At 45.0% G+C, this 26,298-nt stretch overlaps 2 protein-coding genes and 1 pseudogene across 2 annotated transcripts; 2 read left to right on the top strand and 1 right to left on the bottom strand.

Moving 5' to 3' along the window:
- The first annotated feature begins 2,241 nt into the window (after positions 1-2,241).
- Positions 2,242-4,507, top strand: LOC119304346. Its single transcript, XM_037581526.1, has 6 exons — positions 2,242-3,070; positions 3,199-3,267; positions 3,388-3,490; positions 3,576-3,647; positions 3,777-3,865; positions 3,992-4,507. Exons 1-6 carry the CDS (start codon positions 2,462-2,464, stop codon positions 4,133-4,135), a joined length of 1,086 nt encoding a protein of 361 aa, XP_037437423.1. The 5' UTR covers positions 2,242-2,461; the 3' UTR covers positions 4,136-4,507.
- An 8,508-nt stretch (positions 4,508-13,015) lies between these two features.
- Positions 13,016-14,871, bottom strand: LOC119298551 (protein C2-DOMAIN ABA-RELATED 8-like). The gene is made up of 3 exons (XM_037575909.1): positions 14,553-14,871; positions 13,818-13,913; positions 13,016-13,528 (listed from the first exon to the last, which is right to left on the bottom strand). The coding sequence occupies exons 1-3, from the start codon at positions 14,673-14,675 to the stop codon at positions 13,241-13,243; spliced, it is 507 nt and encodes a 168-aa protein (XP_037431806.1). The 5' UTR covers positions 14,676-14,871; the 3' UTR covers positions 13,016-13,240.
- On the top strand, positions 14,674-21,926 carry LOC119300545 (annotated as a pseudogene).
- The last annotated feature ends 4,372 nt before the right edge of the window (positions 21,927-26,298 follow it).

The raw sequence follows: 26,298 nt of genomic DNA, 5'->3' as shown, positions 1-26,298 counted from the left end.
GTATTCTGTTATGTTTACTTTTGAGTACTTATTCCGCTGCTACTAGTTCTTCGCTAAGGAATTTCCTCACTGACAAATTCCTGCATGAAGAATTTCATAAAAATCGCCTATTCACCCCCCTCTAGTCGATATAACGCACTTTCACTGAGGAACAAACTCGCCTCAATTGTTGTTGTGCGCCAACTAGGTATTTGGTGGGGAGGTATTTAACGAATGTCAGATGTCCTTTGTCCTGGCACAGTTGACAAAGCCAAGCGGACAAAGTTCCACAATGGATTCGATACTATTTATTCTCTAACCCAACTTTCAACGAACAATACATACCCATGTCTCTTCTTTTTTCCATAATCAAAAGAGTTTGCAAAATAAAACCCATGACCATGCTATCTCTTCTGGAGTTTTTTTATTAAGGATAAAAAAGTCTTACGATCTTGCTAGCACTTGAAGTAATCTTATTGTATAAAACCCATCACTGATGAAGTTCTCTGCGTGAATCTCCATGTTTCACCTTGTTTGCAACCTCGGAATGTCTACCGTATGTGTCTCATCAAGGTTCCTTTTGGGAAGCCCAAATCTGGATTAATGCTTAGCATAGTCAACTCGGACTAGTGCGACACCTTTCAAAATCCTTGGAGGCATCATCATAGGACTAAAACTAGCCGAATCCGCTGGATCTGGGCCATGGCAGGCAACGCGAGGCACCCCAATGGCTAGCGGGGATCTTGCTGGCCGGCGGCCTTGCCTTCTCTTGCCGGCGCACGCGGCTTAGGCGAGGGCCCGTCCGGCGGTGGGCTGGGCCGAGGTGGACCTCCCTTCCATGGTTTGCTGGCCCCGATCTGGTTCTGCCGGATCTTGGCCCTAACACTCTTCTTCCGCCAACTCATCTCTCTGCCGGATGTTGACCTCTTGGATTTGGTCGCTGACGAGTTCCGGTCTTCCCTCTCAAAGATCCATATGGCTTGACGTATGTTGCCCTTGGATATCTAGATCGAAAAGGCTTCGGTCGCGCACGCTCATATTATCTGCCAACACGACCTTACGAGGGCGCGTCGTGAAGTAGTCAAGATTCCCAAGGCATCGAAAGAGGTGGGGAAAGTCATGGCGGCTGCGACTGGAGGTCTTGAAACTTCGGTGAAAGGGTGTATTGGATGTGATGAAGATTGTGTGCCAGGTATATGGTGACTTGTAACAGCGGCCTCGGCAAGCGGGGGTGGCAACATTGGAGGAGTGCCTTTTTTGGTGGTGCTCCTCGTGTACCGAGCCTTGATCCTAAGGGTGAAAACCCAAGTTCTAGCCTTTGTTGGTTGTACCTGGCATAACCTTGTTGAATGCATTGCTTTGGGTGAACTCGAACTCTCTCCGGGATGAAAACCTTAGATCTTCGATGGGCAACGATAACGCTTGTGCATGTTTTCTTCTCGAAGGCGTTGCTTTTGGAGAACCTCTTTTGTATTCCGCGTGTTGTCTTTGGTGGTGGTTAGAGTGCTGCTACTGCTAGTATTGTTCACCGTGGTTGTGTCTGTTTTTTCTTACTTTTGTTTTTATTTTCTTTTTTGGGTTGTGTGTATCCTTGATGTCTTTGAACATCATGTTGGTGCAGAACCCAGTGTAATTGATATCTTCACGGTATTAATATATTTTCCTTGTCGAAAAATAGGACTAAGACCATACATGGTTACGAGAATATACAAAGCTTACTGGGTATCCAACTAAAACACCGATGAAAGACAATAAATGGGCGAGGGGGTTTTATAGAATGAGGATGGTAGGAGAAAATGGCGTGAAAAATGAGCGAGAGCTAAACACCCGGAGAATGAAAAACGTGAAGTTGTACATTGGTTGATTTATTAGTTCCCTGGTTGTTAGCTAAGTTGGCAACAACAAAACCAAAGTCGTTTTCTCCATCGCCGGATCATTTCAACCTCGAAAATTCGAACGAATAAGTGCATATAGCAGTAGCTATGGTGGGAGCCGCACAGGAGAAGAGAAGGCCGAGACAGCGACCAAGTGGCAGACAGATGGGTGGATGGGTGCCATGTCAGCGAGGTAACAATCACCTTACCTTATCGACTGGCTGACATGGCAGTTGGTGATTGGCCAGGCGAATCCCTCTCATCTGCCAGCGCCCACTGGCAAAGCGCCACGCAGGCGGCCTCTCCCCCTTTCATCCGATTTCCCGAATCGTAACGTAACGACAGACCGAGGTTGGAGAATCAAATCAAATACTAGTATATCCGGCGGCCAGATCGTGGAGCGACCACCGCCACCGCCGCCATTAAAAAACTTCATTTGTTCACCTCCACTGCCCACCAGCTCCCCTCAGATTTACTTTGCTTGCAGCCGGGTCGGTGGCCGGGAAAGATCGTGTCTTGGAGCAAGCAAGAACGGAGAGGGGAGGAGAGGAGGGGAGGGAGGACGCCGTCGGTCGGAGCTTGCTAGCTAGTAGGTGGGTGGTTGGTTAATGGAGCTGGCGCCGCCATGTAGCTTCAGCTGCTCGTCATACACCAACTGCTCCGTCGGCTTCACGCCGGCGCGGGTCCTCCGCGCCGGCCCCTGGAGGGTCCGTGCCGGGGCGCACCAGGGCGGCGGGGACGGCGTCGAGCCGGGGCGGCCGGCCGGCCGCCTTGCAGCGGATGGGCCTCCCGTCGTCGACGTGCCGGCCGTCGTCGGCGCCGCGGACGGGTTCGGAGGGGCCCGCGACGCGGAGCTGGCCATGTGGGACAAGCTGGGCGCCGTGGTGAGGCTCAGCTACGGCATCGGCATCTACGCGGGCATGGCGCTGGCGGGGCGGGCGATCTGCGACATGGCCGGCATCGACTCCTCCGGCGGGTTCCACCCCTCGCTGACGGCGCTGGTGGAGGGGCTCGGCTACGCGTCGCCGCCCATCATGGCGCTGCTCTTCATCCTGGACGACGAGGTGGTCAAGTACTCCCCGCACGCCCGCGCCATCCGCGACGTGGAGGACGAGGAGCTCCGCACCTTCTTCGCCGGCATGTCCCCCTGGCAGTTCATCCTCGTCGTCGCCGCCAGCTCCGTCGGCGAGGAGCTCTTCTACCGCGCCGCCGTCCAGGTACCTCACTCACTCACTCATTTATACTGTCTTACTAATTGTATTCCTCATTTCATCTAAAATGAGAAAGAAATTACATTTCTCACTTTCTGTATAGCCTGAAACTAAATTGGTTGATCAAATTGCAGGGAGCATTGGCCGATATATTCCTGAGAGGCACGGAGCTGATGAAAGATGCCCGAGGGATTGTGTCCCTGGTACATACTGATTGTGACTTAATTGCACTTGATTTTCTTCAGTTCAGTTCAGTTCATCTGTTTGACTGATGAACATAACTGTACTTAACTGTACTTGCTTATTTTTGTTGATATCTGCAGAGCGGAATGGTGCCTCCATTTGTCCCGTTCGCGCAAACCTTTGCCGCCGCCATCACCGCCGCGCTAACGGGGTCCCTCTACTACATCGCTACCGCCCCCAAAGGTAATTGAACCCACCGATTCCATATCATGCTTTGTCGTTGTTTCAAATGAAGTTAAACCCATGTCTTGCTGTGTTTTTGTTTCAGACCCTACCTATGTGGTGACACCAGTTATGCGCTCGCACGCCGGCCGACAGAATATGAAGAAACTGTTTTTAGGTGTGTTTCTCTCTCTCTATGTTATTCTCTTATATATATATCCTGCAAATAGTAACAAGAACTACTTAGCTAGTGTGTAGGATGAGTGTGCAGAGATGATGTAATAACATGATTCTTCTGAATTCCCAGCTTGGTACGAAAGGAGGCAGATGAGGAAGATATACTCTCCTCTTCTAGAAGGCATCCTGGCTTTCTACCTCGGCTTCGAATGGATCCAGGTAACCATTTACATAGATTTTATTGATCCATTTACCAAGTGAGGCATCATCAACATGGTCTCTATATGACGGATTTTCTATCTGACTGATGAAACATATATCTGATTCGCGACACGATGGATGCAGACGGGCAACATCCTGGCACCGATGATCACCCACGGCATATACTCCGCCGTGGTCCTTGGCCATGGGCTATGGAAAATCCAAGACCACAGGAGAAGGTTGCGACAAAGGGTACAGGAAATTAGACGAGGCTCAGATGGACTCTAGTCACCAGTCTAGGCAGCTAGGGACCAAGTTTTGATACAGTTAGTCTACGATATAGATAGAGAGGAAACTCTAGTACACGACAAGATGTACATATGCAGGCAGGATGGCATCACGTCAATATAGTGTATACGTAGTACTTATACGTGTGTTAGTGTGTACTTAACTGTATCATGTTCAATGTATGTATGAAGCCGATATATAGATGACCTTTCTTCTGTGTGTGCCTTGTTTAGCCTCTCAATGAGGTTTTGGTAAAGTTAGTCTAGTACCAACAGGATGGCATCACATCAATACATAGTATGTGTGTGTGTGTAGTGCTGAAGTTACTTAACTGTATCATGTATATGTATGAAGACGACCTGAGCTCTTTTCTGTGCTGGCAGTTGCATCAACAGTTTTATGTGTCTTGTTGAGCCCCTGAAATGTGTTTTCTTGCATTGGATGATGCACACAGCCATCACCATTGAGCACTATTTACAACTATAGCAGTGAAGGTGGCCTGGGGCATGAGTCAATCCTGGTGCCGCCACTGGGGGGAGGGGAGGGAGGGAGGGGGAAAGTGGTGTACTAACGCGAGAAGTGAAAATCACGGCACAACCCGGTGTGAGCTGTTACTCCAGCTGCTCGATCCCTTATAACCGGTTAGAGGAGTAAAAATGCGGTTTTACTCCTCTAACCGGCACCTAGCCGATCCCTTAGCCGCTGTAAGGGAGTACATTTTTATCCCCCTCCCCCCCTCTTCCCAAAAAAATTCTCCTTATATTTACTCTGCCGCGCGGCGGCTGAGTAAAAACCGCGCCTCTCCTCCCCTGCCTCCTCCCTTCCCTCCCGCGTCGCACCTGCGCCAGCGTCGCCCCTCCCACCCCTTGCCGGCACCCGCCCGCCACCTCGGAAGCTCCGTAGGCTAGCTCCGCCGATGTCTTCTACCACTTCGATTTGTGCCTCCTCGCCCCGTTGCCAGCGAAAAAGCGGTGGATTTGCGGCTGCTCTCGCCGCCGCCGGATTTGGCATTTGCGGCCGTCGGCGGCTGCGCCTTGCCATGGATTGCTCAGCTAAGTGAAGCACTTCAGTGAGATAGAGAATAGACTTCAGCAGGGCCCCTTGGTATATCCTTCCTCCAGCTTCAGCCACCAGTGATCTGGAGTAAATAGCATAAAACTACCACTTTTCATGCTAGGGTTCCAAAAAACCACCACTTTTTTGTTTTGTGACTGATACCTACCACTTTTCTCGTCGGCTGTCTCAAAAACCTAAATCGCCCGTTGCTAGCGTTTTGAACCGTCTTCTGACGGTCCAGGCCCGCCAGTCAGGCTAGGTCAGCGCCGCGCGTGACGGCGAGGCCGTTAACGGCCGTTACTCGGACCGACCGGTGCGGTCGGACCGCACCCGCTCGCTTGCTGCCTTTCTCTCTCTGTCGGTAGCATCTCTCTCTCGCTCCTCCTTTCCCCGTGCTCTCTGTCTCTGCCGACGATGGCGGCGGCGAAGAAGAAGGACAACGGCGAGCCTGGGGCGACAGCCAGCGGCGAGGGCAGTGCTCACTCCGAGGTCAACAAGTGGCTAGGCAGCGCAAGTTTCCCGACCCAGCGCTCGTCTGGGCCACCGACGCAGGAGTTCTAGATCTCGCCGGCGTGGCGCGCGGCCAGGGTAGTGGCCAAATCCATCCACGCGGATCCAGAAGGCGGGCACCAGTGGGCCTCCTCACTTGGTGGCGTGGAGTAAGTTATACTCGACTTGTTTTAATTATCTTCCCTAGTTTATTTATGAACTAGGGTTAGGATTTGTTTCTTAGATTGTTAATGAATTAGTTTCTTTGGTATATTATTATGTATATATACATTGTAAGCAATATATGAATTAGGTTTTAGGTTTGGATGATATGTTGTGCAAGTGAAACTGTTGCATACTTTTTAACTTGAAAATCTGAAAAAATCTGAATGTGTTGTTTCTTTCTTTGCATAGTTTGGATGATGAAGTATGGGAATTGAGGCTGCATTTTCAGGGTAGAGACAACATGGAAAGGAAGTTTTCCTTATCAGAAATGAATTACCTATTATTGTTAGCACTTGTTGAACTTGAGGGCTATAGGTTGGGTGCCTATCTGTCATATGTTAAGGATGAGGGTAAGGGGCTGGAGGGGATTGAGGTTTTGGAAAGTGATGAGAAGGTGGAGGAGATGCTAGATTTGTTTGCTAAGAAGAAAGTATTGAACATAACAGTGAGAGAGGCTACTGACCCAAATCCAGCAGATGCAAACATGGACCACACCTTGCTTGAAGAGCAGATTCCAATGAGTCAAGTTGGTGATCCCATTGTGTATAGTGTTTCCCAAGAAGGTGTCCTTTTCCCTGTCTCAAATTCTTCAGAGCCTCCAGTTGTGCCTGTTGATCCATATTTTAACACACAGCAGAGCTGTAATTTCAACAAGGGAAAAGAGGCAGTGGAAATTGAAGGCATTGAAGCAGAAGATCAAGATGATGATGAGTTGGACAAATCCTCTTCAGATTTTGAGTTTTTCAGGGGTGATTACAGAGGGAAGAAAATTTCATACAAGTCTTGGGCTAGGGGAGAAGATGAAGGTGGTGAAGGAACAAGGCAGCACTACAGGGAAGAGGAAGAGATGGCTGAGCATTATTTTGGGGCTGCTTTTGAACCCTCAGAGTTTTGGCAGGAGCCAAATGGTTTTGAAGAAGATGATGAAGAAGAAGCTTCAGATCATGTGAAAACTGTGGCACAGAAGATACCTGTGAGGAAACAAGGCCCAACAAGCAGATCACACAGTGAGCCAGATCACATAAAGTTTGAAGATTTCGTGCCAGAAGCTGATGAGTTCTGCTTTCCAGGTGATGAAGACATTTCTGATGAAGAAGATGATGCACCTAGGTTGCCTTGTGGCAGGAAGAGAAAATTGAAGAAGAAGAAGGAGAGAATATGGTATGATTACTCTAGGCCTGATGCACATGAACAGTTTAGGATTCATTTGTGCTTTCTGAATGTGGTAGAGTTCAGAGAAGCATTGAGAAACTACTATGTTCGGACACTTAGGAACTTTGAGTACCATAGGAATGATCCAAGTAGGATCATAGCCTGGTGCTCAGATAGAAAGCATGGTTGTGAGTTTTATATTACTGCTTCTAAGATTGCCCATGAGTCAACCTTTAGCATCAAAAAGATGAATCTTAATCACACCTGTGGAACAAGTGGAGAGAACATAAAGGTTACATGAAGTGGGTTGCAAAGGCTGTTGAGGATACTGTAAGGTCCAATCCTGGTGCAGGTGTTGAGACTATACTGAGTTATACAAAAAAGAAATTTGGAGTACATGTTCCAAAAAAATTGGCCTATAGGGCAAGGACGAAAGCAGTTGATGTTGTGCAAGGGGATCACAAGACACAATACTACAGGTTAAGAGACTATCTGCAGTGTGTTTTGGACACAAACCCTGGTAGTAGGTGTGTTGTGACAATAAAGGAATTTGAACTCCACCCAGCACCTACCCCAAGGTTTCATTACATGTTTTACTGTCTGTTTGCTTGTAAGGAGGGGTTCCTAAATGGTTGCAGGCCTTTCATAGGTAAATCTAGTCTGTATAGTGCTTAAATAGGGATTGCATTACATGTTACCGCTTACTAATGGCTTAAAATGCAGGTCTTGATGGATGCTTCATCAAACTAAGCACTGGGCAGCAAATCCTGGCAGCAACAGGGAGGGATGGCAACAACAACATCTTCCCTATTGCATTTCGTGTTGTTGATAAGGAGGAGACAGATAGTTGGACTTGGTTTCTTACACAGTTAAGGACAGTAATTGGTAGTGGCAACAAGTTTGGGACCTACACAATTATGTCAGACAGGCAAAAGGTACAACTACTTCAGTTTGGTTTCTTACACAGTTTGGTTTCTTGCAGTATGTAATGCTTTGTCTACTTACTTCACTAGTTATTAATACAAAATCAATGAGCAGGGTTTGCTCAATGCAATAGAGGATGTATTTCCTGATTCCCCTCAAAGATTTTGTTTAAGACACATATATGCCAACTTCCAATCAGTTGGGTTTAGAGGGGATGAATTGAAAAAACATCTAGACCAGGCTGCATATTCTTTCACTAAGCATGGGCATGATTTGGGCATGGAAGCATTGAAGAAAGAGAGTGAGGAGGCATGGAAGTGGTTGTCCAACATACCAGTCCATACTTGGGCCAGGCATAGAATGGATACTGTATGCAAGACAGACCTTGTTGTAAACAATCTTAGTGAAGTTTTCAACAGGATGATTCTGGATGTTAGGAACAAGCCCATAAGGACAATGCTTGAAGGAATGAGGACAAAACTCATGATCAAGTTTCAGAAGATTAGGGAGAAGACAGAGACATGTAGGTGGGATATCACACCGACTTACTCTGAGATATTGGAGGAGGCCAAGAAGTGGGCAAAATATTGTGATGCATATATGGCTGGACCAGGCATTTGGCAAGTTACAAGTAGTTCAGAGAAGACCTACTGTGTAAACCTAAACAACTACACTTGTGACTACAGGAGGTGGGATATGACAGCTGTTCCATGTAGTCATGCTATAGCAGCAATGCAGAAGGTCAAGCTACACCCTGAAGATTTTGTCCATGAGTTCTTCAAGAAGCCCCTCTACTATGAAACCTACAAGCATATTATATACCCTGTTCCAGGACCTGATTGTTGGCCACACACCATGGGGGATGACATATCTCCTCCAGTATTCAAAGAAAAGAAGGGTAAAAAGCAGACAGCTAGGAGGAAAGGACATTTTGAGGTGCCTGCCAAGAAGGATACATCAAGAATTGGGACAGTGACTTGTAGCAATTGCAATATATATGCAAGGTCACAGATATACCGCATGTGGTGTTCCACTGAAACCCAAACTGCAGATGAGAAAGAATAATCACCAGGTATGCATATTGATAAAGAAATTTATGTTTCATAGGCTAGGTGGTTTAATTGAAATTTGCTTTGTTAAATGTGCAGGAGAATAGGTCAGACTACTCTTCATCTACCAGAGCTACTACAGGTGTGGTTCCACCACCACCACCACCACCACCACCATCAGCACCATCAACACCATCTAGGAACAGGCCTGCAGCAGCCACATCTACTCCAGGACCAGCAAAGAGGAACAAGGCAGCTGCTTCTGCTACTCCAACACCTGCCACATTAGCACCTGCCAAGAAGACCAAAGCAACCAAGAAGACAAGGGCTCCTAGCACATCTTCACCCGCCAAGAACACAAGGTCATCCATTGCCTCTCCAGCAAAGAACACCAGAGCATCAACAGCTAGCAGAGGAGGGGGGTACACAGCTTTCAATGCTCCAAGGCTTGCTGCTCACTCTGAGATGGAGATTGGGTCCAAGAGGGTTAGGAAGCCAACTGGAAAGTGGAAGGCATATTTCACTGCTAGTGGTAACTATTGAGCTTTCTGAAAAGTTGTCTTGTTTGCACTGTATGAGTGCTGAAACCTAAGTGTTTGCTTGCTGAAACCTATGTATTTGAAGGGACATAGCTCCAAACCATCTAAATATTCTTTCATACAAAGAGTTGTATAGAAATGGAAGGGATACATAGCTCAGACTCTCATTCATACTTAAAAAAACTACTAGCAACAACTCTTAATCATAACGATCGAAGAAATGGAGCCACTTTGCTCTGGTAGAAGGGTGGGGAGCGATTACTGCCTGTGCCCTAGCCCACCTGATGATCTTCCCTGAGCTCTTGCGCCTGCCGCCAGGGACAAGAACTGTGAACTCATCTGAGTTGCACTTCTCCAGGATCTTCTCTGCCAGCCTCCTCTTGAACTCCAGCTCCCACTCTTGCACTTCTCCAAGATCTTCTCTGCGAGCCCTTTGCCTCCTCACATCGACTGCTTGCACTGCCTCCTCTTCCTCATCTGTCACCTCCCCAAGCTCTGGATCCATCTAGGGTTTTTTTGAGGTGGGGTGTGGCGGCTGTGTTCTGGAGGGAGGAGGGTGGGTGGAGTAGGCTATTTATGAGCAGTGGAGGGTGGGTGCAGTAGGCCTAGGTTTGTAAATATAACTGGGCCACAAAGCCCAGGTACAAAGCACTAAAAACACATAGCATAAGAGGTTCAAATACATAGCATAGTCCAGCAGTGCTTATCACTGACTCCATAACATAGCATAAGAGGTTCAAATACAGGTAGAACATTCATTACAACTTAGTTCATAACTTAGCATTAAAGGTTCTAGCAGCATAAACTACAGTTCTTAACATTGGCATAGACATAGGCTAGATTAGCTTCACATTCCCCAAAATGTACACCCCATATCTTCACATCAGATTGTTAGGCCACATACTTATAAAGGCCTTGGATGTACTTCACCATCTGCAGAACACACTTCATGAATCAAGGATGGCCTTGATTTTGTCAAGTTTCTCCTTGCTTGCATGCCCATCATTCAGCAGCTCATTCACCACATGCTCAAGCTTGGCCTTCTCTATCTTAAGCAAATCTCTCTCCTGTTCAACCTCCTTCATTGCTTTCCTGGTATTCTTGATAATGTCAGCTTGACTCTGTAAAATGCACCTTTGTTCCTTGGCAAGTTTGAGCTTCTCCATCTGAACCTCCAACCTAGCACTCTCTTCTACCTCTTTCTTCTTCTTCTCAAATTCTTCCTCCTCAACTGCCTTCTGGTAATCCATGCGGTCTGCCCTACCATCCTGCCAATCAAACATCTTGGATACATCTTGGACAAGCTTTGTGTACTCAATGCACAGCTTGTCATTTTCAGTCTTAAGCTTGGCCAAATGCTTCTCATACTTCTGCTTATCAACTACCCTGCCACAATTCTGTTCATGGTACATGTCCCATAGCTTGGACAAGCAATTCTGAAGAATTGGATGCCAGGGCTTGTCAACCCACTCAGTAACACCACAGTTAACACCTTCAGTCTGCATTTGGAAAATGAAATATACATCACTAAGTGCACTCAATTTCATAACAACAAATCATATCAGACTAAGAAACTGAAGGTGAGGCTTAAGTAAACTGAATATGTTGTTTAATATAACTCAAACTATAACTGAAACCCAACCTACTTGTACAAGTACTTTCACAGATATATGCTTCCTATACATAAGCATTTTTGATAGTAACCATATCCCTCAATACCTTAATACAAGGCATATTGCAGTTCATCCTAAATAATACAGTGTACGTTCAAAAGAGCAACTTGTCAACACAATATTGTGTGGGTTCAGAACAACAACTTGTCAACATAGTATTGTGTGGTCATCCTTGTAAATACATGTGTGGGTTCAGAAGAAAATGATTCCAATTAAGGTACTATACCTGCGGCACTGGACAACCATAGAAACGTCTTCCAGTTAAGGTTCCTTCAAATGCCACACACTTAATTGGCCTCATGTGGTGCATCATGCAGGTGGGTTCAGAAAGCTCCAGTTGCCCACAGAAAAGAGGCTCCACGGTGGTGTCAGGGAGCTCCTGCATGAACACATCAACAAAATCACCTTAGCTCACACAACCAGACATAGATCGCAAATTATTTCCCCAATCCAGCAAGAACCCTAACCCTAACCCTAGTTTTCAAGCATACATAAACATAGCTCAAACAACAACCATAACCCAGCCTACTAAATAACAGTAACCAAAGCTTACCCTAGCTCACCAAGATGAACACTAACCTAATCTAGCTCCTAGATGAATCCTAACCCTAGCTCAGCAGATTGAAAAACTTACCCAAAGAGCCATGTCCATGCTTGTGATGTCGCACTCATCCTCTGAGCTCGTATCCCCGCCATTCCAGGAAGGCATGGCGGCAGTGGAGCTTCCACATCGCAAGTCGCCGCCGGCGTCAAAGAGCAGAGAGGAGAGGAGAGTGAGAGCGAGAGAGAGATGAGTGCGGGCCGGGGAGCAAAGTGAGAGCAGAGAGAGGGAGGGAGACGACTTAAGGCAGCGAGCGAGCGGGTGCGGTCCGACCGCACCGGTCGGTCCGAGTAACGGCCGTTAACGGCCTCGCCGTCACGCGCGGCGCTGACCTGGCCTGACTGGCGGGCCCGGACCGTCAGAAAACGGTTCAAAACGCTAGCAACGGGCGATTTGGGTTTTTTGAGACAGCCGACGAGAAAAGTGGTAGGTATCAGTCACAAACAAAAAAGTGGTGGTTTTTTGGAACCCTAGCACGGAAAGTGGTAGTTTTATGCTATTTACTCAGTGATCTGAAGAGTTTCAGGGTGCCAACCACTAGCTATTGAAGATCTCACTTGTTACTTGCTCGAGCAACCATAATCCCCATATCATCTCCCTTCCCTTTTCCTGGTTTTTTGTAATTAAGATCGACCAAGAATTGATTAAGGAACATGCTCTATGCAAAATCACAAAAGGGTCAAGTAACCTCCTATGTTCGAAGAATATTAGTTTGAGCACAAGCAATGGTATCTTGCCCACGCCAAGGGCCTACGAGCCCGTTCTTAAAGATTTTAGTTTGTGTTGTTTTTGCTCATTGTTCTTTGTTTTTGATTCTTCTGCAAGCCCACCTAGGACCTAGCCCAACTAACGATGCATCCAATGAACCAAACACGTGAATACCCAATTCTTTATAAAATACTACCTCTGTAACTAAATATAAGATGTTTTTACAATTTGATTTGAACTGAAACGTCTTATATATAGTTGCCGAGGTAGTACTATATTTCTAATTTTACAGTTTTCCAGGTCGAAATTTATGTAAACTACTCCTTTGTCCCATAATGTAAGACGTTTTTTGCAATCTAACATAGCTTGCGAAAACGTCTTACGTTATGGGACGGAGTGAGTAATTACCACCTCATATCTTCAAATTAAGCTCTGAATGTTTAAATTACACCTCTCAGTGCAGCTGACCACAAACGGTATCTCTTATTTGTTCGACTTCAAGCACAAGCATCACAACCACAGTACTACAAATACAGTGCACAGCTGAAGTCAATAATGCGCACACACACCACATGCACTGCAAACCACAACATCCACAAATTGCTACCAAATCTGACACAAGGAACATGAATCAACCATAGCTGCAGCTTCGTCAAACAAGGTTGCAATAACACTCAGTCGGGCTCAGCTTAAAGCGCAACACCAGGGACATGGACCCATTCCAGCTGCAGCACGACAGAGCCACTGCCGACGTTCTTCAGCTTCAGAATCAAGTCTTGGACGACCTTGCCATTCTTCCACGACACGTGGCTCTCGCCGCCAAGGTAGTTTGTGCCAACCGGGTAGATCGTCTTGATCCTGGTTCCATCAGAGGCATGCTTTAGATCCAGCTTCGCGGCGTCATAGATATCAGTTACGGTGAACTCTGCCACTCCCATGCTGTCATCCGCTGTGAATGTGTCCGCATCAAAAACCTCCTGCATAATGTTTTTGCCAGTTGGATATATAAGTGTTCATTTAATATCTTCACCAACCATCTATGAACCTATGGTGTAAAAAGTCCCCTATCTTTCATGTTTCAACGCAGAAATAAATTCTATGCGATAACTTTTTTGGGGGCTTATTTAAGAAATTTGTTAAAGGGATACCCACTGCACTGTATAGTACAAATACTGAAGTTCCTTTCAACTTCAGGTTACACATAATATACACACACAAAGTTTTAGTAGACTTTACTTGATGAAGAAACTCAAACAGAAGGCTTACAAGTTTGACTGGCTTTGTAAGATCTGTGACAGGGAGCACCAATACGTCATTCCATAGAGGATTGACATTTTTCTTCTGAACGCTAGTCTTCACCTTCTACACCATGAGGAAATAAAACTTCAGTAACACGGAGATAATGAAATTAGCAGTAATGGTGAATTGGTGAGAAGCGGGATATCTGTCCATGTCACATACATAACCTGAAATCAACTCTAGAAATTACAGTTTATATATTCATAGATCATAATGCATAGTAGTGAAGTAAAACTGTCGGAAATTTTTAGCACTCAACTAATTCTATCGAGGGCAAGCAGCAATTCCACGAGGAGATAAAATAGAACTAATTCTTGGTTCATTTTTGAAATCCCGAAACCAAGTTGGGAACTACAGTCTGATTCATATCAATCACTTCAAAACCTGTTTATCAGGTATTAATCCGCACCTTTCGGGAGTAATAATTATCTGAAAATATAAGGGCGGCAACTAATTAATCGCTGGTCAGAAACTTTGTTCATCTATCGAACATCTTGTGAGCACAAAACGATTTCGGAGAAGATGGTCGCCCTCCCTGACCCTGATCCCCCGAAGGCCGTGCGGCCGGCCATAACCTATGTATGCGCCGCTCGTCGGCTGCGACCTTTGCCACGCGGCGCTCTGCAGCCGGCCGCCGGTGGCAACACACGGCTCCTGCGTCAAGGACTGGGAAGAAGAGAAGAGATGAGGGTCTACTCTGACCTGGGAGCCGTAGCAGAGGACGACGTAGGGGTCGCTGGTGTGCGTGAGTGGGTCGGCAACGATGAGGTTGTGGCCTCGGACAACGCGGACGCTGAGCTTCCCGATCACCGGCTCCGAAGCCATGGCAGACGGCCGGTCGGTACAGGTTTATCGACGGACGAATCCTCGGCTTCTAGCCAACTGGGTGCGAGCAGGGCGAGGAGAGGAAATCAAGGAGCAGTACTCATCTGTGGCTGGCGGCAGGGTGGAATGGATGCGACCAACAGCTGGCGGCCGGCCGGCGCCGGGTTTTATCGGCGACTCCGCCGAGGCGGGGCGGGCGACGACGATACGTATGGCAATGGGAATTAATGTTACTCATTAAGTGTCGAGTAAATTGCAAATCCCGCTGCCTTTTCCGTTTTAGAAAGCTTGCAAATTTCCCTTTTGTTTTGGACGCCGATAACTGCCACACGTGTGACATCTAGTGGGGTTGTGCCGCATGTCTTGTGTGGCACGGAGAGGACCCCGTCCGCACGACGGCGTCCGGGCACAGACAGCCACAGCCCGTATGTTCGGTATGTGGCACAATCGCCCACACGTCCGGGCGATCGACCGCGCTGTCCGCATGACCTAACGCGCCCCCTCGTCCCAGCCTGCCTTCCAATCCCAATCCGACCTGCCGTCGTCGTCTCCTACCTTTGGATCCCCTACCTTCATCCCCTTCCTTCTCTAGTTGTCATGACAACCAGAACAGATCCCTAGCGCATCCCCACCGCTACCCCCTCCCCCAACCCCGCCCTCTCGAGACGACGACCTAACAGGTGGAACTCTGATCTCCTTCTGTTTCTCGTCCTTCTTCTGTCTAGAAAATTGAAATTGCAAATTGCCCACGAAGATGGCGACTAGATCCACGCTGTCATAGCAAAAACACCACGGATTTATGTGTATTCACATTTGCCCACCAACATACGCCAGATTTGCCATATTCTATCCTAGAGTTGAGCTAAGCTTCTGGATTGGCTTGGTGCGAGTAGTTGCTAGAGAAGGATGCGTAGGAATCACTAAAAAAGAAAAGAAAAGGAGGAATTTGACATAGGGAGGGAGGAAAAATAATTGCCACTTGTATCTAACGTTAGTTGCCATCTATCTTTGCCGTCAGCTGCCATAGTGTTATGTTGTTACTTGCCATCGTATTATGTTGGCTGTTGCCATCGGTTCAAAATGATAGTTGGCATCTAGATTTTAGAAAAGAGAATGAATGTGCATGTCCTACTTGTCATGATGTGTTGGTTGTCTACGCAAGAAATGTGATAAGATGCCGTGTTATTTTGTATGTGCATACAGCAAGAATGCATTTTGCGGATATTGATGCATTCTTGTTCATGCAGTGACTGAAAACACAGCGGGAGAAAAAACCCAGAAAAATGAATCACGAAGACGACACTGATCCTTGGTTTTCTCAAAGGCCGGAAACGCCCCCTTGGGATGCAGCAGAGTACAATCAACTCATTTTTGCAGGGCCGTTGCTGCCACTACTAAATCAGTACGCGAGCATCGGTATGATGCATGATAAAAAAGGACAGTTGCCATGTTTGTGACGAGGAAAATGGCATTCTACTGTCCTACAATGTCATTTTTCGCAGGTTCTTATGACCCAACCACACACACGGGGATACCATGGCAAGTTCAGGCACAGGGCGCTAACGCTGACAAATGTGTGGGCAACCAACTTCAAGCATCCAATGTGGCAAATCAAGGTAATGCATACGAAAAAGAAACATACTGGTGTTTCCAGGAAATTAAACTTGCAAGGATGGCAAAGACTTAGAAGTTATATGAAAAAAATGCAGGACCTTCATGCAGCACGTGGCAACAGGCGGCAACCATGTACCTGCCATCAACGTCGTATACAGGGTGAGTCGTATGAAGTGATTTTGTGGACAAGGAATCAGAAGAAGGAACATAGGTGACATTGGTGTTTACGTGGTGACTTGACAAAACACAGTTGCCGTGTCTGGGCAGCTGCAGTTGCCGTGTCTGGACAGCTGTAGTTGCCGTGTCTGGACCAAGGTTTTGGATCCCAAGCAGACCTTTTTTCGAGAGGAACCGGAATTTGCAGTTACCACAGTAATCGTGAAATTCCGAAAAAATTTGGACGGAATTTATAATCAAATTTTGAATTCAAATTTTTTAAGAACGATATAGATAGCAACTTAACTCCAATAATCACCTGCGTTGCCCTGGCCTGGTGGCTATTCGACCGCAGCTAGCTATTGCTCACTCGTCGCGGGTTCGAGCCCTGGTCGCTCCAACAAAATCGTATCTTTTTTTAAGTTTTGCACTCTCAAAAACTAAAAACATGAGAGCCCAGATTCGAACCCGCGTCTCAGGGGCGAAGGACCGCTCGCTTTACCACCAGGCCAGTTGCCATGGAAGAGATGACATATATTTAACTATACTGTGAGAGTTTGAATTCAAAATTTTCAAATTATTCGAGATTTTTTGCTCGATATGAGTGTTTCTCGAGGGGGGTCGGTAAACGTGGTAACCGCGCGGAAGCTCGGAATTTCGCTCGGTTACCAAAACGCGGGTCTGGACAATTGCAGTTGCTGTGTCTGGACAACTGCAAGTCAATTGAAGTTGCCATGTGTAATCAAATGTGATTGCAATGTCTAAACAACTGTGGATGGCAAGTGTGAACAAATCTACGTGCCATGGTTGAACAACTACATGTGCCATGTTGTGCAAACTGCAGTTGCCATGCATTGACCAACTACTAAAAATGATCGCATGTTGTTATGGTGGAACCACATCGGCAAACATATCGTCGCAAGCTTCACAGTTGCAGGCCAACGCTATTACAGATAGAGCACAACAAATTGGAATGAAAGACCAGATACGATTAGCACATGCGGCACAACAAGGTAAAAAAATATGTGAACCAGCAAAACAGTAGTGCATTTGCTTTTGTGGAAAAGCATGGGGGGAAAGTGGATTTGTCACGGTGGTGAAAGAAAAACAACATAAATGCTACCAAGTGGAAGCGTGCAAAAATAGTCATCTACCGTCTTCTAGATTTGTCAATTGCTGTATGCCTGTGTGCAACATTTGTGATTTACTCCATTTTTTCTAGTGAGCTTGTACCTAGAACACAAGTTTTGATGCTAAAGATGTTGGTTTCCATGCCTTGGCAACAATAACTGCCATGTTTGTTAGACTGTAGCTGCCATGGCTGAAAAACTGCACTTGCCATGCATGGCCATATGCAGATGCCATGACTTGCTGTGTGAATAATGTCATGCCAAATCAGATGTAGTTGCTATATTCCGTTATGATAAACCTGTCATTGAAGCAATGCTTACACACGCACCTGTTTTTTTCCAGGACCTTCAAGTACAATCAACAACGCAACGGGGACATCTACTTCAGGGACCTATGAGCACATGGAAGAAGCGTTCCACCAGCCAGCCAATAGTCCTGCCACAAACAATGCAGAATCAGTGTCGGAAATGGCGATTGTTCCAGCAATGCCGACAAGCACACCTTTGCAGACTAGCACAAGCAACACTCAAGCAGATGAAACAGCCGCCGATACTGAAGTGAATGATGAAACTGATGACGAAGCACAAGGGGATGAAGAAGATGGGCAATCAGAAATCATGGTACCTCAACCACCGTATGTTGGGCAGAGATTTGGTTCGTTTGAAGATGCCAAGGAATTCTACCAGAGATATGCAATGTTCCATGGTGTTGCGCCTGTCGTGCCGGAACGAAAGAGAGGCATCATTGTCAAGACAGAATGCCCTGTCCAGTGTAAGCTAAACGCAGATGGAGCATGGTAGGTGGTCACCGAATATTTTCAGGAACACAACCATGAACTCATAAAGAAGTTTGATCTCGTAAAATTTCTAAGCGCCCATAGAGGATTCACCCCCCTCGAGAAGAAATTCATAAAGCTGCTACATGATTGTAACATCGGTCCATCAAGAATGGTCTAGAAACTGTCCTTGATCCACAGCGAAGATGGTAGACTAAGTAGCATGCCCTACATACTGGCAGACGTCACAAAACTAAAGGCAAAGTACCGTAGAGAGAGCAGGTTGGCTGACATAGAAGACACGATAGCCTACTTCAAAGAGAAAGCAAAAGCGGATGCTGATTTCTTCTGCAGGATCAGATTGGACGACGAGGACCGTGTCAGAAACATGTATTGGGTGGATGGTGCTGCAAGAAGAGCCTATAAACATTTCCGTGATTGCATTTCGTTCGACGCGACATATCTCACAAATATGTACAAGATGCCCTGCGCTCCATTCATAGGAATAAATAACCACAATTAGTCATTGCAGTTCGGTTGCGGACTCGTTCGGAACGAAGATACAAATGGTTACACTTGACTGTTCAAAACCTTCTTGGAGTCCATGGGTGGACTTGCTCCGATGAATATAATAACATACCAGGATTTTAGCACGCGTGCAGGCATAGAGGAGGTCTTTCCGTTGGCAGTGCATAGGCACTGCAGGTGGCATATTATTAAGAAGGCTGAGGAGATGCTAGGATCATTCTTTGCTGACTGTCCAGAGCTGCACAAGGCATTCGAGTTGTGTGTGGACCACAGCTTGACGGTGGAGGAGTTTGAACGGAGCTGGACAGCTATGATTGAAACATATCAAGTCCAAGACAACGAGACGCTTACTAGCTTGTGGGAGAAGCGAATGTACTGGGTGCCGGCCTACTTCATGCAGTCCTTCTTCCCATTTCTGTAGAATACACAACGCAGCGAGGGGTTCAATGCTGTTTTGAAGCGCTACGTGAGCCCTGGCAACTCATTGCTGCAGTTTGCCAAGCAATACACCGCTTTGGAACAGAAAATACTGGGATCTGAGCTACAGCAAGAAGCAAACACCGCGCTCAAGTAGCCTAAATTGCTAACATATTTACCGATGGAAAGGCAGATGAGCAAGATACATACCAACAAGATTTTTAACAAGTGAATAATTTTACCGTTCTAATTTGCACAAGCATGAAGTTAGTAGGTGACATGTAGAATGCAATGCAGTTGCCATTTTTTGACTTGCTGATCTTTTAAAAAATAGCCAGTGAATACATTGTAAACATGTTCTGTAGTTGCCATGCGAAATCAACTATAGTTGCCATGTGGGTTGAACTGTAGTTGCCGTCTGAAATGATGTGTAGTTGACACGTGACCAAAACTGCATTTGCTGAAGGAAATATGCCCTAGAGGAAATAATAAAGTCATTATTTATTTCCTTATATCATGATAAATGTTTATTATTCATGCTAGAATTGTATTAACCGAAAACATAATACATGTGTGAATACATAGACAAACAGAGTGTCATTAGTATGCCTCTACTTGACTAGCTCGTTAATCAAAGATGGTTGTGTTTCTTAACCATATACATGAGTTGTCATTTGATAAAAAGGATCACATCATTAGGAGAATGATGTGATTGACTTGACCCATTCCGTTAGCTTAGCACTTGATCGTTTTAGTTTACTGCTATTGCTTTCTTCATGACTTATACATGTTCCTATGACTATGAGATTATGCAACTCCCGGTTACTGGAGAAACACTTTGTGTGCTACCAAACGTCACAACGTAACTGGGTGATTATAAAGGTGCTCTATAGGTGTCTCCGAAGGTACTTGTTGAGTTGGCGTATTTTGAGATTAGGATTTGTCACTCCGATTGTCGGAGAGGTATCTCTGGGCCCACTCGGTAATGCACATCACTATAAGCCTTGCAAGCATTGTAACTAATGAGTTAGTTGCGGGATGATGTATTACGGAACGAGTAAAGAGACTTGCCGGTAACGAAATTGAACTAGGTATTGAGATACCGACGATCGAATCTCGGGCAAGTAACATACCGATGACAAAGGGAACAACTTATGTTGTTATGCGGTTTGACTAATAAAGATCTTTGTAGAATATGTGGGAGCCAATATGAGCATCCAGGTTCCACTATTGGTTATTGACCGGAGACGTATCTCGGTCATGTCTACATAGTTCTCGAACCCATAGGGTCCGCACGCTTAAAGTTCAGTGATGATCGGTATTATGAGTTTTTGTGTTTTGATGTACCGAAGGTAGTTCGGAGTCCCGGATATGATCACATACACAACAATTGATCATTGATCTCTTAGCCATGTGCGGTGCCCCCCTCCAGCATAATCCACCTCGATCATATCGTAGCGGTGCTTAGGCGAAGCCCTGCGTCGGTAGCATCATCATCACTGTCACCACGCCGCCGTGCTGATGAAACTCTCCTGTGAAGCTTTGTTGGATCGGAGCTCACGTGATGTCATCGAGTTGAATGTGTGCTGAACTCGGAGGTGCCGTGCGTTCGATATTTGGATCGGTCGGATCGTGAAGACGTACAACTACATCAACCGCGTTGTGCTAACGCTTCCGCATTCGGTCTACGAGGGTACGTGGACACACTCTCCCCTCTCGTTGCTATACATCACCATGATCCTGTGTGTGCGTAGGATTTTTTTTGAAATTACTACGTTCCCCAACATTTGCCATGTTAAATGAACTGCATTTGCCATGTTAAATGTTATGCAGTTGCCATGTGAAATATCATGCAGTTGCCATGTGGAAACAAACAACACAAGAACAGATGTGGGAAAAAATTAGCATTTCCATGCCATCATTGATGTTAGATACGTTTGGTATGTTACGACCTACATCAACATAAGGTGCTACAAAAACATCATATAAGAGTTTAACAAAAACACAAAAACATGCAGATTCCAGGAGGAAATAAAGCGTGCCAGCATGTACACGGCTTACCAGAGGGACGAACATACGTTCAAGGTGTGTTCTCTATTGGGCATGTTGGATTCAGAACCTGAAGACCCGGACAAGGGAAGGAACTACTTCGTGAAGGCCTCGATAAACAAAGGAGAATACTACTGCCAATGCTGCAAATTCGAACGGGACGGGATTGTGTGTTGTCACATACTGAAAGTAATGGACATGGTCACGGTAACGCGATTGCCCCGCCATTTCATACGACAGCGATTGACTTGGGACGCTGATGATGCGTTGGGTCCATAAACATCAAATGCAGTTTGGTTGTGCATGATGAGAGACCAGAGGCAACCATGGAAGCTGTGAGGCATGCTATGTTGACCAAGAACTATGCTAAACTAATAGATGAAGCATGCAAGAGTGATGAGACAGCGAGGGTGGCAGAAAAACACAGGAAGGCCCTGAAAAGAGAGCTTGATGAGATCAAAAAGAGGAAGGCTAAAGAAGCCTTACACAGGTTCCCCCGCACCTCAAGTGTGCCTTCGTCCACGGGTCCATCATCTGAAAACTCGGAGGTAGGGTTTGGAACAGCAAGCACGCAAACCTAGGTCAAGAACCCGCCCCGTTCCATCACAAAAGGGCGTCCAAAAGAGGTCAGATACAAATCGGGGTTGGAGATTCAAGCAAAACACAAGAAAACAAAGAAAGGGACGGGATGGTGACATTTTTGTTAGGTAAATGGTCTAGATTTTTTTAAAAAAATGGGAGAATGACTGTTGATCGGCACCAGAACTTGAAAGAAAATGACATGAATCAGTGACTACAATTGCCCCGTGGGTGGTACTAAATCTGCCATGTTATTTATACCGAATCTGCCATGTTATTTCTACTGAATCTGCCATTTCGTAGATTTCCGCTTCAGTCAACACATTTTATTCCACACATATTGTATTGTACGCATACTATGAAAAAACTAGTTGAAATGACCGCGTGCAAAAAGCACAAGGTAACGGCTGCTTATGAACTACCATGCTAACCATTACAGTTAGTAATGCAAAAAACCCAAAAGCAAAAAAAAACAGAACGATTACTTTCACTAATCGTGTCTGATCAACTATATTTGCCATGTTTCCAGGCATCATAGATGCATTCAAAACACCCGACTGGTGCTACCAACCACAAACACATAACAGTACTGAAACATAAACGTAGCTGCTATGACACCTAAGTAGGTTCACATCCACACATATATTACAAATATTCAATGTCACTCACACGCCACCACTATATACTAGGCTGGGGGGGATGCAGTCATAACATAGTGCACAGACATAGTTTTAAAAAGAACAAGTTGATACCTTACATTCCTTAGCCACAGAATGTAAGGTAGGCGTGCTGTATGGAGAACCACGTGATTACTTATACTTCTTGTTGGCATTTTGACAACTTCCTCTATGAACTCTCATGCGTTGGCCCGCATGTTGAAATCTTCATTCGACAACCAATTCCATGTGTATATTTTGTGGAGCTCAACGACCATTGCAGCTGTGACGACAGGGACCCGTTGGCCTTCCCACTTTGTAAGGTATTCCAACATGTGAAATTCGCAGTCATGCCTATAAAGAAAAGAATCAGGTCAACTCAAGAGAACAGAAAAAACCATAAACTTCAATGCAGAGGTGACAAAAAGGTTTAGGGATTGGTGTGGAGGACACATGAAAAACGATAGTAATTACCGGTTTCCTTGCTTCGTAGTCGCGACATACTCAATTGGAAAATGTTCGATCTGGACCCTTGAAGTTTCGTAGTGACGGTTCCATGTCTCTTTGAGCTTGTTGATGAAGAATTCAGCATGTGTAGTAAGGTCTGCATCAGCTTCTGAATGCATTGAATCAAGCACCTCAAAACGTTGGTTCTTCAGGTCAAGGCAAATCGCGTAGTGGTGAGCACACTTGTTCCTGTGGTGCAAGCTCTTGGAACACGGGTAATAGTACCTACAAGTAAAATAAAGGGAAAAAGAAGAGTTGAAATCAAAAATAGCAAATGATGTAGTAGGAACAATGATTTGAAAAGATATTGCCAGATGCAGTAAGAGGTACATGAATGACAAAGCAGCGAGTGTCCATAAATGCGATCGCAGAGAATGTTTATTTGCCATGTGTAATTAAAAGACGTTTCCATCCATGTATGAACAAGTTGCCAACTATTTTAATTGAAATTGCCACATAAGTTGCATTAAAAAGAAGTCAACCTTATTTTACATGGCAGCTGTTGCCACATGAAACATCTGTCACAAAAAACAGTATGTAGCCCACATGTGAAGTATAGCTCCTGATAAAACATAGCATGGGACAAAAAATATGTGCAAACAAGGAGGGAACACTCACACATTTCTTCAGTGTGAGATCGAAATCACCATGCGCAGCAAAATACTTCCTTAGGATTTCATGGTGGAAGTCAACATCCCATATTTTGCAGGTCACACTGTACTGCATGATCGTCTTGTCAGGACAAATATCCATATGCCTGTTGATGAAGTCAATCCCAACGAGTTTAGCATCAGATTCCATATTAACCTTGTGATGACATAGAGTGGGTCTAGTGTCCTTTAAATCATCAAGAGTATATCCAATAGCAGCTCAATGCTTCCTTAGAACTTTCAATAATCTTTCTTCTTCATGTTCTGAAAGGTTAGCACTAGTAATAACATGATATATCTTCTTTTCATCAAGATAAGCATATTTCAAAGTGTCTGGCAATTGTTTTAATTCAAACATTGGATCACCTTTAGGTGGAGGAGGACCCCCTAGAGTTTAAGCAGAGTACGTTGTACAAAAAGAAAATCTGATCTATCCCATTTCTTTCATGCATATGTAAATCCTTTTCATGGTCTAACAAATATTGTTCTAGCGGATCAGTAGGAGGTACAACAATAGAAGCAAGACCAATTATTTCATCCTTACTAGGCAATTCTTTTTCATGAAGCTTTCTACTAAACTTGGAAAAATTAAACTCATGAGACTCATCACCAAAACTAACACCGACAGTTTGTTTCTCACAATCTATTTTAGCATTAACGATGTTCAAGAAAGGTCTACCAAATATAACGGGACAAAAGTCATCTTGTGGGGAACCAAGACCAAGAAAATCAGTAGGGTATTTTGTTTTCCCACACAAGACTTCAACATCTCTAACAATATCAAGTGGTGTGATGGTGTCTATATTAGCAAGTTTAATAGTGGCATCTATTTCTTCTATTTCAGCGGGTGCTATGTCATTCATATTTTCTTGATATAAGGTAAAGGGAATAGCACTCACGCTAGCAGCTATGTCGCATAAACCATAATAACATTGATCTCCTATTTTAGCTGAGACAACGGGCATGCCAACAACGGGTCTATGATTATCCGTTCTATCGGGTTTGTCAATTCTAGTAGCTTCATTACGGAAGTAAATAACATGCCCATCTATATTTTCTTCCAAGAGATCCTTAACCATAACAACACTAGGCTCTACTTTAATTTGTTTATCAGGTTTAGGTGTTCTAATATAACTTTTGTTGACCACAGTTGAAACTTTAGCATGTTCCTTTATCCTAACAGGGAAAGTTGGTTTCTGTTGGGGAACGCAGTGTTTCAAAATTTTCCTACGATCATGCAAGATCTATCTAGGAGATGCATAACAACGAGAGGGAAGAGTGTGTCTACGTACCCTCGTAGACCAAAAGCGGAAGTGTTTAGTAACACAATTGATGTAGTCGAACGTCTTCACGATCCAACCGATCAAGTATCGAATGCACGACACCTCCGCGATCTGCACACGTCCACCTCGGTGACGTCCCTCGTACTCTTGATCCAGCTGAGGCTGAGGGTGAGTTCCGTCAGCAAGACGGCGTGGTGACGGTGATGATGAAGTTACCGGCGCAGGGCTTCGCCTAAGGACACGAGTAGAAAACGGAGCTTTAAAACCAGTTCGTAAGGGCATTTAGTGCCGGTTCCATAACCGACACTAATTGATGGGCACTAAAGGCCCCCCCTTTAGTACCGGTTCGGCACGAACTGGCGCTAAAGTGCCACCACGTGGCGTGAGCTCGCGCCCTGGTATGGGGGACCTTTAGTACCGGATGGTGTTACCAACCGGTACTAAAGGTTTTTTTTTGAATTTTTTTTTTGAAAATTTTGGATTTTTTTTTCGATTTTTAATTTTTCTAAATTATTTGGTGATTTAGTCTCTAATCACCTCTCTTAACTACTCAAGTGTGGATCACTCATTCCAAATCATCTAACTTCCCGACCGGTCACCCATCCCTCTCACTACTCCAGCCCGAGCACGCTTAACTTTCGGGTTCTATTCTCCTTCGTTTCCAAGTCTGCACTTGTTGTTTTCCTGACAATAGTAAGATGCCAATCCTATTAACCCTCAGGAGTTTAGCTTGAGCATGAAGTCACACATTTCACTGTTTGAGTTTGAAACTATTATTCTAAAAAACAATAATTATTTAGTAACACTAATATTTCTTGAATAAGTTTGACCATAGTTTGACCATAGTTTGACCAGATTTGACCAAAATTCAAAAAATTGAAATAATTATTTAGTAACACTAATATTCTTGAATAATTATGTAGTAACATTAATACTTCTTGAATAAGTAGTTTGACCAGATTTAACAATTTTTTTAAAAAAACTTAAATTTGACCATATCTTTTTTCCTTTTGGAATTTGAGGATTCTAAAAAATTGCAAACCGGCCATAAGCGGTCTCCATCGGATGCGGATTTTCGTGCTGAATTTTTTGATATATTATACGTTTTTTCCGACATCGTATGCAAAAGTTATAGCCGTTTTACATTTTCCCTACACTTTTTGCAAAACATGTCCAAATTTAAGTTTTCAAATTTTCCTAACTAGTAGATGTAGTAATATAACTACCTCTCGAAGGATTTTATTTTTTGAAGTTTTTATCATTTTCTTTTGATTTTTT

The sequence above is a fragment of the Triticum dicoccoides genome, chromosome 5A (assembly GCF_002162155.2).
Source record: "Triticum dicoccoides isolate Atlit2015 ecotype Zavitan chromosome 5A, WEW_v2.0, whole genome shotgun sequence".
NCBI classification, from domain to species: Eukaryota; Viridiplantae; Streptophyta; class Magnoliopsida; order Poales; family Poaceae; genus Triticum; species Triticum dicoccoides.
This window is presented reverse-complemented; position numbering and strand designations above follow the sequence as displayed.